This window comes from Rhagoletis zephyria, unplaced genomic scaffold (genome assembly GCF_001687245.7).
Source record: "Rhagoletis zephyria isolate East Lansing unplaced genomic scaffold, Rhagoletis_zephyria_1.1 Rzeph_scaffold_05341, whole genome shotgun sequence".
Classification (NCBI taxonomy): Eukaryota; Metazoa; Arthropoda; class Insecta; order Diptera; family Tephritidae; genus Rhagoletis; species Rhagoletis zephyria.
In genome coordinates, this window is record NW_016162424.1 from 12,233 (window position 1) to 28,541 (window position 16,309).

The window sequence follows — 16,309 nt, forward strand, 5'->3', positions numbered from 1 at the left end:
CAAATTTTATTTTCTTCAACAATTTCACAAGGAACTAAAACAAGTTAACTGCCTTTTGGTCGTGCCAGTTCAATAATCCTAGGTGATGCCTTGGCTTTGAGTGCAGCCGGAGAGATTGCGAATGGATTTTCCCGAATATGAGCATTGTCAAATTCCTTTGGTTCTGCTAACTCCTTGATGCGTGCAGTAGCGCGCGCTTTCAGTGCATTCGGTGATATTGAGAAAGGATTCTCCTTGAGGTCTGATTCGGCTACACCTTTCTCGCGGGCAGTAGCCAACTCTTTAGTACGTTTTGTAGCTGGGGATATAATTTGTAAAACAATAATTGTTTTAATTTTATAAACAATGTTTTGAGGAAATCAAAGTACCTTTATGCGTTAAAGCAGCAGGATTAACCGGTATGGGCAAACTTTGAATAATCGCAGACTCATCAAACATTTTTGGTTGCGCGATTTTCAGTATTCGTTCCGTGGGCTTGTAAAATTTCATTCCTGGAGTAAGCAACCAAGGTTCTTTTGTTGGTTCTTCACGGGTTTTCGGTAGTGCCAGCAGTTTAATTCGGCCCATCTCTTCAGGTTTCTTTTTTTTAACTGGCTGTAAAATATAAAACAAATTTGTGGGCATACAAATTTAGGAATACAATTAATTTTTGTAATAAAGGAATTCCTATGCATGTTACTAGTTTAGGCTGTTTGGGTTCTTTTTTAGGCTTCGCCAATTTTTGAAGATATTTCGTGTGATTCTTCCATTCAGTGTCATCCCATTTATGTATTGGAATTCTGTAAAACAATTTTTATTTTTTTATTTTAAGTGTAATAAATTATTAATTAGTTCATATTTTACTTTTTCTGAGGCGGTTGTATATTACTCAAGCGACTATACACAGAAAACAGGCTTAGACGTATTAATCGATTTATCCCCAATATTCTTAAAGGTTCAAAAAAATCCTTCACTCTATTCTTGAACAAAAGCAGCTTTCTGCGCCAACACGCATACAAATAATTACGATTACCAAAAATAAATGTAATTCTTCTATCTTACCGCACACCCGGCAGGGCTAATTGTTCAGTGCGTGTTCGCATGGGTGTTTCTCGCACAAATTCAATTGGCTTTTTATATTTACATGGACATTTTGGTATGAATTCTCCCCTCAAGTGCCTTGTCCGCTGAGCCATCCGCAGTATTCGCTTGCGTTTCGTGAACATATTTTTGTGGCGCTCCACTAGTCGTTGCCAACTCTTGCTTATACCCGGCAAAAAACAAGTTATGTTTTCGGGCAGTTTATCAAATGTAGGACAACATTTTGTACTCTTTGAAACCTTATGCATCTTGGTTTTTTTATTTGAAGTATTTTTATATTTTTTGCACTAAAGATTTTGTTTCGTGTTTCACAACTTATTTATGTATGTATTTTGAAAAAAGAAACCAAAAATTCTATTGTAGACTTTCAAGAGCATTGAAACTGAAACAAGTGAAAAAGTGACTCAAGTGAAACTAATTTCGTCCACTGAGTCTGAGTCAAAGTGCATTTTTTTTTGCAATAGTAGTGAGTTAATTTGTCTTGTGCAGAAATCAAATTCCATAATTACAGTCGGTAATTAGTCAGTGCATTTCAAATCTTTGTGATACGATGAAAAATGCATTGGCCCTTTGCCAGTAGGCATATATGTACATGGAATAAGAACTCTCATTTAACTTAGGTATAACTTTTTATTAAATAAAAATCTTAACTTAAAATTATTTTATATCGCCTGCAATAATTTGCACTTTAATTAAAAGCAAAAAAAAAAACAATCAACTCCGATATAGACCAGTATCATAGGTCCTCGGCTTAGCTAGGGCGCGTTCAGAAATGCATCAAGCCAGCATCAAGCATCAGTCTGCTTTACTTCTAAACTATAACTGATGGAAATGCCTCATTTACGCAACTAAGTTCCAATTAGGCAATTAACCGTGGTTGCGCATATTGGACATTTCCATCAATTATAGTTTAGAAATAAATGCGTCTGATGCTTTGGCTTGATGCATTTCTGAACACACCCTAGGAATTCCCTGGGCTCTGCTAGCTCCATTATTCTTTGCGAAACCTTAGCTTTTAGTGCACTGGGATTTATATTGAATGGAACTTCCTTAACTTCTGGTTTGTGGTGATAAATTGGTGGCGAGGCTTATTCTTTAATACGTTCAGTGGCTGAAAGAATAGAGGGTGTTAGTTTTTATTCTATTTTAATTTTTCCATAATTGCAAGCAAAGTATTACATTTCGAGTTTTATAATTGGTAGTTTTTCTGACATATACGGGTCTCATATGTAGCGAAGCGCGTTCGCGGTAGGATCCTGAAAATTTAACGGTTACCCTATAAACTGAACGGCCACAGTTTAAGTTATTCATATTTCTTAAAGTCCAATTAGTTATACTACTTAGGTATAAGTTATTTATTCAAGGCAGTTAGCAACCAAGAAATTTAACAAAGCTTTTGCAATTCAATAGTAAACAATTTTTTTTTAACAGTTTTCGATTACTTTTTAAATTACTTGGAGGAAATCCTTTGAATTGAATTGAAAAAATCAATTACATTTTCAATTTCTTTCAAAGGAATTGGAGAACGAGAGAGCACGTAATTTATTCCAATTACAATATGAAAATCCTTGTAATGGAATTAAAAAAATAAAACAATTACATGTGAAATTACTTCCAAGGAATTGAGAAAGTAATCAATTCCTTTGCTGTGAACTGAAAGAATTTATTGAATTAAGGAATGTAATTGGATTTACCCAGCTCTGCCTACACTTAATATTGATCAACGAAAAATCACTAAATTAATAATACTTTTTTGGTCCCCTGTTGTTGTTGTTGTTGTTTTTGTTGTTGCAGCGGCTTCTCTTTCAACCAAAACTTTCGCGATCAACAGGTATAAACTGAAAATTTCAAACACAATTCATTATCGCTCAATGACAGCTTTGTCTACTCGCCCTTGACCTAAAATAAGTGAATTGAATAATTTAAAAGTAAGCAGCTACTTAAACCTATACTGTTCTTAAGGCGAATTAAAATGCAGAGAAGGTATTAAGTGTTCGCGATGCAAAGAACTTGCACAAGCTGGTAAAAGCGAACACTCTTAATGCATATTTAAGTTGCGCTCGCCAATCCATTCGCTTCGCCAAACCGTACGCTTCGCCAAATTCATTCGCATCGCAAGTGATAATACCGCCCTAGACCTTTATCGCCTATTGTTTATTGGTAATAAATAAACTTTCCAAAATCATATACATATGTACATATGTATTAATACAACTGATTTTATTTCATCTTAATTTTTTCGTCAAATAAGCAAAGTTCGTGACATACATATACTATATGCATGTATGTATGGATGTGCGTATATGGCATGCCAAACATACATACATACATATGAAGCGAGCTTTTCTATAAATTTAGTTATATTTTTTGTCACATGCAATTTGATAAGAGTACAATTTTATAAATATGTATACATAATATAGACAAAACAAATAATACATTAGGATTTATATAAGATGGTGTCTGCATGGTTCACAAAAAATAGCTGTGGTTCATAATCAAAAGGCCAGCAAATAAATATTAAACAATTAAGTTACATAGGTATGTTTGTCTAATTGGATCTTAAAATTTTAACTATATATTTTATGCTTGTATATTTGAATTAACATAAGACTTGACCACGATCCAAGGCTTAAAATATTCCGCGGGTTTTTTTTCAATGGGAAGTTGCATCAAACATACTGCATTTAACAAAGGCTTTACATAAAATGTTTACGAAAAGTATATACTCGCCAAATTTATACTTAGTATCTACTAAAATCAATTTTTGGGGTAAATTCTTCATAACGTGGGTGTTTGACGAACTTTTTAGCCTGCTTGAATGACCGTCTTTCACTTTCACTGAAAGCAGACATTTACCGTTGTTTTTAAGCTTTGCTTTAATGTGTTACATATTTTTAAAATTTTCTTTCGGTTGTCTAGTGGATGTTGGCAATGACAGCTCTTGTATAGTCTTGTGTGGTCGACTGGCCACCCAAATCCTTGGTTCGTACTTTACCATCTTTTAGGACCTTGTTGACGGCGTTGGTTATCAGTTCACTGTAGGTTGGCAAGTTTACATGACGCAACATTTTTGCGCCGCAGAGCAGCATAGCAGTAGGATTTGCCACATTTTTGCCGACAGCTTCTGCAAAAGTATGACGTGCACCCTAGAATATATGGAGTTTAATAAAACACGAGTTTTAGTAGTAAATTTAGCATCATACCGGCTCGAATACGACAGTTTCAGCAGAATATGATGCGCCAGCCACCACTCCGGCACCTCCAACCAAGCCAGAACCGATATTGTCAAGAATATTACCATACAGGTTAGGAGTAACCATAACGTCGAACTGAAAGTTTACAAGCATATGATAAATATATGATAAATAATCTCAGAATGATTGCTACCTGGTTTGGTCTTTGAACCATTTGCATAGTGGTATTGTCGACAATCATTTTTTCGAATTGTATACGTGGGTATAATTTGGCCATTTGTTCGCACGACTTAAGGAAAAGACCATCTCCCAACTTCATGATGTTGGCCTTGTGCACAGCGGTTACCTTCTTGCGGTTATTTTTGGTTGCATAATCGAAGGCGAATTTAGCAATGCGTATCGACTTTTTGGAAGTAATGATTTTTAAACATTCAACAATGCCTTTCACAGACTCATGCTCAAGTGCCGAATATTCGCCTTCAGTTTGCTCACGAATTATGACTGTATCGATGTTCTGATGGCGGGTTTTTACATTTGGCAAACTACGAACGTGTACTACATTCGCATACAGATCCAGTTGTCTACGCAATTTCATATTTAGCGTTTCAAGTTCACCAGCAACGCTATAATCCGGTGTAGCCAAAATTCCCTGAAAGTTCAAAAGAATTTGTAAACACATACATAAAAACAACTCGAATCTTTTTGTTATCCTTACTTTTATGCACACTTTATTTTTCTGAATAGAACCGACTACATCTTCCAGTTTGGCACTCAAAACTGGGTTAACCTCTGAAAGAAAATAGTTTTCAAAGTCCACTGGTGCGTTTGCAGCCTTGATATTAATAGTAAAAACGAGTATTTTTTAATAAATGTCCATATATACATACAAGCAAATTGAATTTTTTAACTATCAATACCTTGAAAACTTCCTGGAGGGCATAAACCAATTCAGGGCCCACACCGTCGCCTGGGATAAGCGTACAGGTAACGCGGCTGCCAAGAGCGCCAGCATCCTGTTGGGCATTACAGTTAGAATAAAGAAGCGTGTATCAGACAATTACTTACCTGATTTACCGCTGATGTGGTGTGAATTGAGCGGACAGCCGATGCCTGAACAATATAGTGAGATTAGATTTTATTTAATAATATTTTCAACCCAAGGATTATAACCTCAAATTGGAATGAAACATTTGCACTACGACGACGTTAGTGTTTATGTAAGAATTCACGAATGGTACCCAATGGGCTTTGCAGATACGTTGCCTGAAGGCGACTCACCTGCATTAAAGTACGGCCGAAGGTTCTTGCCAACATCGCCATGTTTTTGTTTATAAGCGTCACTAGTTGAAAAAACCTTGCAAAACAAAGACTCCGCTGCGCTCCAGAAATAAATTTGTAGATTCGAACGATCTGCAAATCGATTCGCACACTTCCAATGGGAATATTCCACTCTCGGCCGAAAATGACAGCTGGCTGTCAGTCGAAGGAACAGATGACTGAAGGGCTGCCAAGATTTCTCAAGACTTTCACCCCAATTAGATTTACAAATTTTAATACATAAAATTATTTAAACCGAAATTGATTTCCTTTCAACAATTTTCAATGAAACTATGAAATATATATTCAGCCATGGCGCCAGGGTATGATTCCACCATGATATTTAGCCTTATCCTGAGATTCGCCCAAAAAAAAACTTAAACTGAAAATTTGTTATCCGCCCGTAGTAAATACATGGAAACCAAAAGTGAAAAGTTGTGACTGCTACTGATGATTGAACAACCGGCCCTTAATGGTGATGGAAATGTCCAAAACCAGCAAGAATTTGCAATTACAAAAAACATATGATTGTGGCACAGGTTGCATTTTTGTCGACAATAATTTTAATAAATAAGTCCGTCAAATTTAAAAAATTTTAAGCTCGAGCTATTTTTTTTATGAAAAAAAGGAATTAAAGACTTGTTTTTATAATTAATTTAGCTAGTTCCAAAGATTTTAACTGTACTCGGCTGAGAAAAAATTGTATTGGCAATCGGAAAGCAATTGCAACCAGAGTAGATTTAAGAAACCCGATAACCAGTACGATAAAAAACATTTAAATGTATGTTAAAGAAATTCAGAACAAAACGAAATTTACATGTATACCCTGTTTTTTGTCGATCTGAAAGAATTTTAAAAATTCTATAAAAATTCATTATGTTTGAAATGCAACCGTGGACACCAGCTGGCATTGAAACTCAAGCCCGGTAGAATACATCTGTATTCGTCTCATCTACTTGAAACTTGCAAATTCCTGCAAATTTGCGTTCGTGCAGAAATTTGCAAGTTTCTCAACATGAGAGAGAATTGTTGCTTGCTCTCTGTAAATGAGTGTTGGACATGAACCAACGACTACAGATCACCTAATCAGCCATCGTTGTATTTGTAATCGATTTTGAGAAACAAGTTTTCGTAGCGTTTTTGACGTTTTTCGGTTTTGTTTACAACGTCTTCTACCTCTTCGTAGTGATTTTTTAGTGATTGAATGTGTTTTCTGCGGCGATTTTAATTATAAATTTTGGTTTATTACATATTTATGATATAAAATGAAGTGATGTGTGATTGGAACAAGTTTGTGCGTATGTTTGGTTTGCCAAAGGGCGTAAATTTGCGTGAAAAGTGGGTGCACGTTTGTGGCCAGAACGTTGGCATTGAAAAATCGACCCATGGTAATGATATGCGATTGTAAAACACTTTCAATCATGAAAACCATATTTTATGAACTTTTTTTGCGAATTGTCATCAAGTTTCATTTTGTATATTTTATAATAAATACCAATTTAATCGCACTCAATCACCGCGCCTTTTTCGTTTTCTTTGTTTGTTTTCATTCTTAGGCAGATGTCAAAAACGCTCAGAAATATACTTTTTTCTTGCTTCTTTGATTAGGTGATCTTGTATTTTTGGTTCATGAGTGTTGGATAATTCTTGCTGGATTTTCGACGAACACACCTATTGTTAATTTTTTACTTCTTTGCCGACATTTATATTTTGGATCAGCTGTTATCTGTTATTGTTTCAGCGCTTATCAAATGACAATTGACTTTCAGATTTCTAACTTTTATAGAAATAAAATAGTTTATAAACAATAAAAGCTTTTTTTTCAAAATTCTCGTTTTAATTCATGGTCTAAAGTTTAAATATCAGCAATCGCCTAAATTCTTAGTGGAAAATCATATTTCTGAATGGCTTTAAGAATCGGATTGCCTCTGCGTAAAAACTACGCGAAATTGGTCTTTGGTGACATTTCTCCACTTCAATCGATTCGTTTTTTATCTTCGAGGTGAGCCGGAGAGCAAATATTAGACTTATGACTTATGACGACCAATCAGTAGTTCTTAATTTGAATTCGAACCGAGTGGTACTTAATGTTACTATATATTTAATTTTCAACTTTTAGCAAGAGTTCAGTTCCAAAAATGCGTTTTGTACAATTTTTGCGTAAAAATGATGATCGTAGCCGTCTTGGTGTGGTGTCTGACGACGGTAGCAAATTGGTTGAATTATCGGGTGGAGCATGTATTTCCAATGACATGGTTTCGTTTATATCCCAAAACATTTCAATGGAGGAAATTCAACGTAAACTGAACGGTCTTCAAACTGAAGAAATGACAGATTCACACATTCTTCTGCCGCCTTTAGTAAATCCCCAAAAGATCATTTGCATAGGATTAAATTTTAAAGACCATTGTGAAGAACAAAACAAGCCAGCTCCAACGGAGCCCATGTTTTTCAGCAAATTTAATACTGCACTGACCGGACCCACGGGAGATGTGATCGCACATAAAATTACTACAGTAAGTATACTTATACTTATATATATTCACATATGCTTATACTTATACATATACACATATATATGTGTATATATATATATATATCTTTTTTTTATTTTTTATTTATTTATTATATATACCACAATATGCACTTATAAACTTGTATGTACATATGTTCATATATGTGTCGAATGACGAGTTTCAGATAAGGCATAGATAGGAATACCTAAGGTTATTCTGCAAATTCTATATTTTTGCCATTACATTCTCACTTATAATACGTTTATTATAAAAATGATTTGTCTTTACTTTTAGAAAATGGACTGGGAAGTTGAGTTGGGTGTTGTCATCGGAAAAGAAGGCAAAAAAGTACCGAAAGAGCAAGCTATGGACTATGTTTTTGGCTATACTATAGCTCAGGATATATCGGCCAGAGATTGGCAAAAATCTCGTAACGGTGGACAGTTTTTGATCGGTAAATCTATGGATACATTCCTTCCCCTGGGCCCAGCCATTGTGCATAAAAGTTTAATCAAAGATGTTTATGACCTTAAAATGCGCACTCTTATCAACGGTGTAGAAAAGCAGAACCATTTCACTGGAGATATGATTTTCAAAATTGACGACGTCATACATAGATTATCACAGAGCATCACGCTGAAGCCTGGTGATCTCATTTTAACCGGTACACCCAAGGGTGTTGGAATGTACCGTAATCCACCGGAGTATTTAAAAGTCGGTGACGTAATTGAAACCGAAATTCAATGCTTGGGTAGAATGGTCAACAAAGTTGTCGCCGATTCTTAACGATGATTCCCAATGTAAATTGTTTTGCTTTTAAAGTCAAGCTTTGCATTTAAATTGTACGTAAAATTGTGATTGGTTAAATGTTTGTGTAATTAAATCATTGAAACAGTAACTTTTGCAACTATTAAAAAATAAAGAAAATTGTGCATATATGTACATTCATGTCCAAGGACAGTAATCATCATATCCTATACTGTTTGAAGCACCAACAAGCAAAAAGAAGCTATCGATGTATCTATAACTTTTTCGATAGATATACATACACATGTATTAGTTGCACTTACATACGTACGTACATACATAGTATGTATGCAACAAATATATTCCGCTTAAAAGTTATTTGGTTTTTGAAGCAAACAAATTTAAAGTTGAATTAACTAGTTTATTTTAAGATTGAGCGGTTTGTCAATCACAACAATAACCTTAATAATGGGCCAACTTAGTCTTTGCCTCTTTCGTATTTCAAACCTTAAAAGTTTTGCTTTTTGTTGCAAAGAACTCATCTCGCTTATGATATGGTGCATAGGGATCATCAATGTAGTGTTTTGGACGTCGCCAAAAACTAGTAACCATTTTGTCTAGCATATAACTCTGCGTCGCGTTAGTGAAAACATGTTGACGCAGTCTCCTTCGCAGCTCCTTCGATTTCTTGAACATTTTTTTATGGCGGCCTGTATGAGTGCGAATCCATATGCCCCAATCTAGGCGCTTGAAGCGCTTGATAACCGCCTTCACGGACTTACGTTTCCCTTTATTTAGGGAGAACTTTGTTAAGGAACGTGATTGTTGCTGTTGAAGCGCAGCAAAACTTGGCACGATACTAGGCTGAAGTCGCTGACCTATAGAAGCTGAGATTTTGTTGAGCAGCGGCAAGTTAAACAATGTTAATGGATTACAAGTTTGGTAAGTAACAGCACGGCGGGTTGTAGCGAAAACGGAACTGGTATTGGTAAGCATCGAAGCTGTGCGAACCGCTAAAAATGGTTAGTTATATTTAGGTATTTGTTTATATTAGTATATTATTATGCTTACCACTAGTAAGAAATGACCGGAGCATGATTGGATTTAATTTATTTAAAAATCAAAATAATCACGAATTTGCCTCACCTTGATTCCATAACCTGAGCGAGAATAACCCCAAATTCCCATATGATTTTGACGTTTATACACTGCTTTGCCGACTTTGTTAGTGATTTTCCTTGACTTTTCATTTATCCAATTTTGTGATCTGTCATCTATTCTCTCTGTGCAAAATATTGGCTCATTTTGGAGCAGGGCAGAAAAAAGTTTTTGGTTTTGTCTAGATTGAGGGAGGACGTTAAGCGCCGGCTCTTAAGCGAATTGGAATTGTGACCACGATATTAAGTATTCCAAATTTTTAACAAAAATGTATCGTTTGGCATTGAAAAGGCAATGCAGGGATGTCGTACAGGTGAGTGACGTACAAAAATATATATTTGGCTATCATGCCGTCATCACATCGGTGCGCGAGGCACCACCATCACTGTCACTTAAAAAACGCACAGCAAATGATCGCCTCTTTCCCCACCACCCAATATAGAAAGGCAGATTGTTATGTCATCTATAAATGCAACCTTCAATAACTGCAGAAAATTATCCAGAAAAGAAATGTAATTTGATAAAATTGATTCCATTGTGATCCATATTGCTTCTGGAGTTCACTCATGCAATATATACTTTGATGTCATAACAAATAGTCTTACTCCTAACATGTACGTTTGGCTTCCTCCTTCTTCAACAAAGTACACACAACATTGTTTACTGTAGACCCTTTTACTAACATTGTTCCATTTTATACACTAATAAAAAAGAGAAAATAAATTACATTTATTATTGTTAATTTTAGATTACATTGAGCCAGTACAGCCGCAAAAATTATAGCAATGGTTTGCCCCCGAACGTACGACAAGCTGGGTTCGGCAAAGTTTTGGTATTTCTGTCGCCCCTAGTTGCTGCCGGAGGAGTTATTGGATATGCGAAGTATGTTATTTGTTTTAATATCAAATACTATTTTACAAAATAATCTGTTTAGATATGATCCGAAATTTCGAAAACAAGTTGAACAAAACGTTCCTGGTGCAGAATACGTTCTCAAAGTAGCTTTAGACTCCCAAGACCCAATTGCTGACATCAACAAACAATTTGATGGAGTGAGAAAACAATTTGATAATGTCTCCAAAACGGTGGAAAGTGCCACATCTACTGTGACTGGCTGGTTCGGCGGAGCAGAAAAACCATCTACAAAGCGTAAGTTTTTAATAATTGAATTGTGAGAGAGAATTTTTATTTTCGGTTATTTCCACAGAATCTGATGTCCAGCCGAAAACATCTTCATCGCCAAAGCCTGTAAGATATCCATATACATATATAGATATAAAAGTACAATTTGTCAGCCGTTTCTTAACACGTATAGTTTTTTTTTGATATATTTAAAACAAAAGGTTCCTGCTAGTACTGTTAAAGAAGCGCCTCCTGCGTCCAAGCCTGCTACTGCCAAACCAAGTGAACCCGTCAAAATTCAAAAACAACCCGAACCTTTGCCCCGAGATGTAACAGATTTGGAAAGTGCTGTGGAAGTAGCTGCTGCATTGGCAGTAAAAGAGTACAACAAAGCAATTGGGATCCTAAAGGGGTATTTTTTTGGCTATATTTTGAATGCCTATATTAATAATAATTCTCCCTTTAAAGCTTCAACAATGATGTACGTAAAGTTGTAGATGATGCCATTGAAAATGTTGACACATCAATTTGGACTTCCTTGAGGAATAGAACTAGTGCACGCGACACCTCCGTTGCCACGGCGGAAAAATCGGCTCGTGAAGCAATTGATAAAATCGGTAAACAAGCATTAAAACAACCAAATTTCAAATAAATATTTTAATAATTTTGTACTATTTCGTATGTTCTTCCTTATAGAAAAATGTGAAATCGCTCTGAGCAAAGCTGCAACCTCAGAAAATCACGAGCAAATAGTGACCATTCGTAAAAAAATCAAATCGTTGCTGGAGCACATCAATCATGTTAAAGACGAGCTTTACCAACATAAGGACCTTGCTACTATGTCCGAAAAGTATTGGAGGAATGTAAGCTATTATTGATCATAACGCGCTTTTAATTCGATTGGTATTATTTATTTAAAGGTTGAGAAAGCCCGTAACTATTTTGTCGAAGAGATTGAATCTATCTTTCCTGGGCTTAATTTGTCGGATCAAAAGCTGAATCTTTCCAAAGAAGATTTGGATTTATTCATCATGCATGCTTATTCGCATGTTTTGGCCTATCAAAAAGAACTCCAACGCTTGCAAACAGACGGTGAGTTGAGGCTCAAGCGTGCAGTTGAAGCATTCCGCGGCGACAGTGACTCGGAAGCGGTAAAAGCTCAACTGGACTACCACCTGGAGGCAGAAAAGCGCAAATTAGCTATTGAGAACCAGAAAAAAATTTTCCAAATTAGAGCTGATTCTGAAAAGCAATTGCGTCAACAATTAAAAAGGCAAGCTGAAGCGCATATAGATCATTTGAACGATGCTTTAGCCATGAAGGAGAGTGAAATGAAGCGCAGCTTCACCCGCGAATTGGAAGATAAATTAGCAACCGAGAAAGCAAATTACAAGCTACAATTGGCGGCGATGGTTGGTAAAATGCGTGGCATGGATGCTGCTTTGCAAGGTAAGTACAGTGTGTTTTTTTACACTGAATAACATTTTAAAAATCTGTTATGAATTTCTTTATAAATGCTACTTTTAAGAAATTGATGATGAGCTTAAAGGTATAAAAAGTTTTCTAAAACCAATATTTTTTTATCAATTTAAAAATTTGTATGTTTAATATTAATTAATATGTATGTAAATTGCAGCGCGCGCTGCAGCTGAGCGTTCGGCTCACCAAGCGCAAGCACTTTGGGCCGCATGTCAGTCCTTGTGGGCTACAGTTAGCACTGGTGAACCAGGTGAACATTGGAGAAATAAGTTGCGTCCGCTTAAGAGCGAAATAAAGGCGATTTCCAAGGTTGCCGGTAAGTATCGCATTTCTAATCAAACCCTGGGCATTTATTACAAATTGTTTTTCTCTTACAGAGGGTGACGAACTTGTTTCTGTTGTGATTCGAAATTTGCCATCTACCGCTAGCGAGCGTGGCGTGTTCACTGAGGATGCCCTGCGTGAACGCTTTATTAATGTAGAGCGTGTTGCACGTAAATTAGCGCTTGTTCCCGAGGGTGGTGCCAGTCTCCCGATATATTTCCTTTCTTACCTGCAGTCGCTGTTCATATTGAAACCCGATGATCCCATTTCGCAAGATGAGTTACAAAACAAACCATTTGATTACAGCAAATTGGATACATACGATATTTTGAACCGAGCTCGGTAAATACATTTAAGATGAAAACGTTTATGCTAAACATCAAAAATCTATTCACAATTACAGGTACTTTGTTGACCGCGGAGATCTTCTACAAGCCTTAAAGTATATGAACCTATTGCAAGGAGGACCACGTCGTGTTGCATGCGATTGGTTGAATGAGACACGTCTGACGTTAGAAACTAAACAAGCTGCCAATACACTAATGGCCCACGCTGCTGCAAGCGGCCTCTTGTATTTGTGAATTAACTACTTAAACCAAGGAAAACGATTTAAAATTATAGTGATTGTAATCATGGATTTACATTTGCAACGATGCTACGGAATTTACATTTTACTAAATCGGCAATTTGCATCAAGGCTTTTTAATTGTTTGATTTTTCCGTTTAATATTAATTGAAAATTACATTAATTTATCTTTGTTGATTTAGTTGTGCATTCCGAATGTAAAGAATGGAAATAATAGTTGCAATGTTGGTAAAGAAATAAACAAACAAAAATTGTAATAGTATGACAGAAAAAGTTCAAATTCATTATTGATACTCTTGCGGGCTTTTTCCAAGTTGACGTTGCCGACACGAATAATATTGGCCCTGCCGTGTCGGGTAATGTAGTACACAATACCTATTTAGAGTTGAGGCTCGCCTTCTAGAAGTTAAAAGCTTCATGCTTCATGACATCTAGCACTATTAATTTTTATCGCATAAAATAACAATTGTTTACTTCGTCTAATTGCTAGTATTTATTAAATTTCGGACAACGATAACTAAAGTTGTTTGTCAAGTGAAACGTTTTGTTAATTCTTTGATCTTCGAAAACCCTTCTCCGAAGTCAACATTTGCACAATTTTCTTCGTTACTGTTTAGTTTATATATGTACATACATAGTACCTTATCAATTAAATATAATAGCAAATTAAAAGTAGACCAATATGTGTAAAATAAATTAAATTAACTCGAGTTTAAATCAATTTGTCAGCAATTAAATTGCTCTTAATTTAGTGATCCACTTTTCCACTATTCGATTCACTGCGATTGCCTGAAAGCGTGTCTAATGCTGTGAACTTCCATCGCATGTAAGCGACACGCATACGATCCCAAACATTTTCGACAGAGTCCATTGCTGGGCGTACATCCAGAATTGCAAATTTATAATCCTTGTCTACAAGTCCCCCATCGTAGTAGTCTATGACATATCGCACATCCTTGCCACAACGGTCCACAATCCAGTCATGGCGATCAAAAGGCAGTTCATAACTATCAATAAAAAATACTATTTGAACTCGATTATTACCAATTTTAAATAAATATGCAACACCTACCCTAACCAGCTCCGAAAACGGGCACGTGGACTATAATCGGCAGCCTTGCCTCCGAAACTCTTCAACCGGGGATTGCCACACTCCTTTGCATGTAGTGCTTCCCACTTAAGTACTTCTTTCCAGGCTTGTTCATTGTTAGCGTTATGAATAAAAATAATGTCACCCATATCTTTCTGTGAAATATCTTCGTTCTTCCAGCGCCAGCCTTTGCGAAGCATTGCGTTCCAGAACATTTGCTGACTTGGATATTGCCAGAATTGCATACTACCATCTTCACTTACTTTTGGTATGCTAGAGGTTTGACGTTCTGTTGATAGAGGAAAGGGTTGATCTGGCGCGGGTTGTTGATTGGCCGGTGGCATCATATTAAGAGGATTGATATCATTTTTATCATGTTGAACTGGACATTCAGATATAGGTGCAGTGTTGGTTGTGGTAATTTTCTGCGGTGGTTGTGTTGTTGCTGCCGCGCCACTCTTCTGGTGCATAGGGCATTCTGGTGGAGGGTTAGCGCCCGCTGAAGCCTTGTGTATATGGTCTTGTGGCTTATTGGTTGCCGCTTCCAAACTAACACTAGTGATTGTATTACCCATTTTTAATCTACAAATAGGTGAATTTATAGAATATGTATGTGTCACTAGATTTTTCAACCCTTAATGTGGGTCGAAGTCATTGCATAACAAAATGCAGTAGTAGACTATCTTGAAAAGTTGTCANAGGTGGTTGTGTTGTTGCTGCTGCGCCACTCTTCTGGTGCATAGGGCATTCTGGTGGAGGGTTAGCGCCCGCTGAAGCCTTGTGTATATGGTATTGTGGCTTATTGGTTGCCGCTTCCAAACTAACACTAGTGATTGTATTACCCATTTTTAATCTACAAATAGGTGAATTTATAGAATATGTATGTGTCACTAGATTTTTCAACCCTTAATGTGGGTCGAAGTCATTGCATAACAAAATGCAGTAGTAGGCTATCTTGAAAAGTTGTCAACACTTACACTTGAAATAATTGGTTAATTTGAGATTATACCTGCACAATTTTAGGAAAAAGACTATGCAATATCAGAAAGATTTCAATTTATATAACTTTTTTACAAAAAATTTTCCCCCACGAGGGGTAGTCGCTGTTGTACAAATGTTATTTAAAAATTTAAGGTTATGAGACAAACATTTGGCAACACAATTTGACATTCTGCATTGGGGGAGGAATGGCGCTGCCATGGGGTTTTATTTTATGATCAAAAAAGCATATAGTCTGTTCCTTTGATCTTCGGACTAAAACCTGTGGAACTGTCAAACTACAATTTCACTCTCTCAAGTGAGAGTAAAAGGAGAACAGNGCAACACGCAGTGAGAGTGACTCTCATCAGTGCGAAGTAGTCAGATTTAGTCAGAAGAATTTTTTCTGCCAAAATCCTGAAAAGTGTCAAACTCAACTAAATTAAAATTAACGGAAATTAAAGAATACGCAAAAAGTGAGAATAATCTAAAAAGTAAAAAAAAGTTAATTGAAATTGGAAGGAGGCAAAAAATAATTGATATAGTAAGTGTTTATTGTCCTTGTGCTTGGGTGTATGTGTTTTGTACATACATTTCTATTGTTATTTGACATTAGTTTGGTTGTTGCCATTCTTTGGACTAAAAATTTGGTTTTTTGCGTTCCTTTACTTTTTCCTGGTATTCTCTTTTAGTGAGCGCATTTTGCTTACGCTCT

The 16,309-nt window shown here is 36.1% G+C and overlaps 6 protein-coding genes across 8 annotated transcripts; 2 read left to right on the top strand and 4 right to left on the bottom strand.

Moving 5' to 3' along the window:
- Window positions 1-20: 20 nt before the first annotated feature.
- Theg (Testicular haploid expressed gene) lies at window positions 21-1,745 on the bottom strand. The gene is made up of 5 exons (XM_017627586.1): window positions 1,042-1,745; window positions 844-978; window positions 680-779; window positions 369-594; window positions 21-298 (listed from the first exon to the last, which is right to left on the bottom strand). The coding sequence occupies exons 1-5, from the start codon at window positions 1,326-1,328 to the stop codon at window positions 45-47; spliced, it is 1,002 nt and encodes a 333-aa protein (XP_017483075.1). The 5' UTR covers window positions 1,329-1,745; the 3' UTR covers window positions 21-44.
- Window positions 1,746-3,281: 1,536 nt separating this feature from the next.
- Idh3b (isocitrate dehydrogenase [NAD] subunit beta, mitochondrial) lies at window positions 3,282-5,767 on the bottom strand. The gene is made up of 7 exons (XM_017627590.1): window positions 5,556-5,767; window positions 5,343-5,387; window positions 5,195-5,290; window positions 4,993-5,109; window positions 4,471-4,926; window positions 4,287-4,412; window positions 3,282-4,229 (listed from the first exon to the last, which is right to left on the bottom strand). The coding sequence occupies exons 1-7, from the start codon at window positions 5,595-5,597 to the stop codon at window positions 3,999-4,001; spliced, it is 1,113 nt and encodes a 370-aa protein (XP_017483079.1). The 5' UTR covers window positions 5,598-5,767; the 3' UTR covers window positions 3,282-3,998.
- A 1,571-nt stretch (window positions 5,768-7,338) lies between these two features.
- LOC108371972 (fumarylacetoacetate hydrolase domain-containing protein 2) lies at window positions 7,339-9,082 on the top strand. Its single transcript, XM_017627591.1, has 3 exons — window positions 7,339-7,596; window positions 7,714-8,110; window positions 8,405-9,082. Exons 1-3 carry the CDS (start codon window positions 7,499-7,501, stop codon window positions 8,894-8,896), a joined length of 987 nt encoding a protein of 328 aa, XP_017483080.1. The 5' UTR covers window positions 7,339-7,498; the 3' UTR covers window positions 8,897-9,082.
- A 185-nt stretch (window positions 9,083-9,267) lies between these two features.
- mRpL35 (mitochondrial ribosomal protein L35) lies at window positions 9,268-10,124 on the bottom strand. 2 transcript variants are annotated; one of them, XM_017627593.1, is made up of 3 exons: window positions 10,004-10,124; window positions 9,929-9,930; window positions 9,268-9,870 (listed from the first exon to the last, which is right to left on the bottom strand). In XM_017627593.1, the coding sequence occupies exons 1-3, from the start codon at window positions 10,105-10,107 to the stop codon at window positions 9,359-9,361; spliced, it is 618 nt and encodes a 205-aa protein (XP_017483082.1). In that variant the 5' UTR covers window positions 10,108-10,124; the 3' UTR covers window positions 9,268-9,358. The 2 variants fall into 2 exon arrangements, with proteins under 2 accessions (XP_017483082.1, XP_017483084.1); XM_017627595.1 differs by having other exon boundaries at window positions 9,929-10,059.
- Window positions 10,125-10,127: 3 nt separating this feature from the next.
- On the top strand, window positions 10,128-13,788 carry Mitofilin (inner membrane mitochondrial protein mitofilin). 2 transcript variants are annotated; one of them, XM_017627587.1, is made up of 12 exons: window positions 10,128-10,328; window positions 10,764-10,897; window positions 10,950-11,164; window positions 11,223-11,263; window positions 11,359-11,549; window positions 11,606-11,754; window positions 11,834-12,000; window positions 12,058-12,586; window positions 12,666-12,686; window positions 12,774-12,932; window positions 12,994-13,282; window positions 13,344-13,788. In XM_017627587.1, exons 1-12 carry the CDS (start codon window positions 10,284-10,286, stop codon window positions 13,519-13,521), a joined length of 2,118 nt encoding a protein of 705 aa, XP_017483076.1. In that variant the 5' UTR covers window positions 10,128-10,283; the 3' UTR covers window positions 13,522-13,788. The 2 variants fall into 2 exon arrangements, with proteins under 2 accessions (XP_017483076.1, XP_017483077.1); XM_017627588.1 differs by lacking the exon at window positions 12,666-12,686.
- A 31-nt stretch (window positions 13,789-13,819) lies between these two features.
- On the bottom strand, window positions 13,820-15,782 carry Cchl (Cytochrome c heme lyase). The gene is made up of 3 exons (XM_017627592.1): window positions 15,594-15,782; window positions 14,599-15,198; window positions 13,820-14,533 (listed from the first exon to the last, which is right to left on the bottom strand). Exons 2-3 carry the CDS (start codon window positions 15,189-15,191, stop codon window positions 14,275-14,277), a joined length of 852 nt encoding a protein of 283 aa, XP_017483081.1. The 5' UTR covers window positions 15,192-15,198; window positions 15,594-15,782; the 3' UTR covers window positions 13,820-14,274.
- Between the last annotated feature and the right edge of the window lie 527 nt (window positions 15,783-16,309).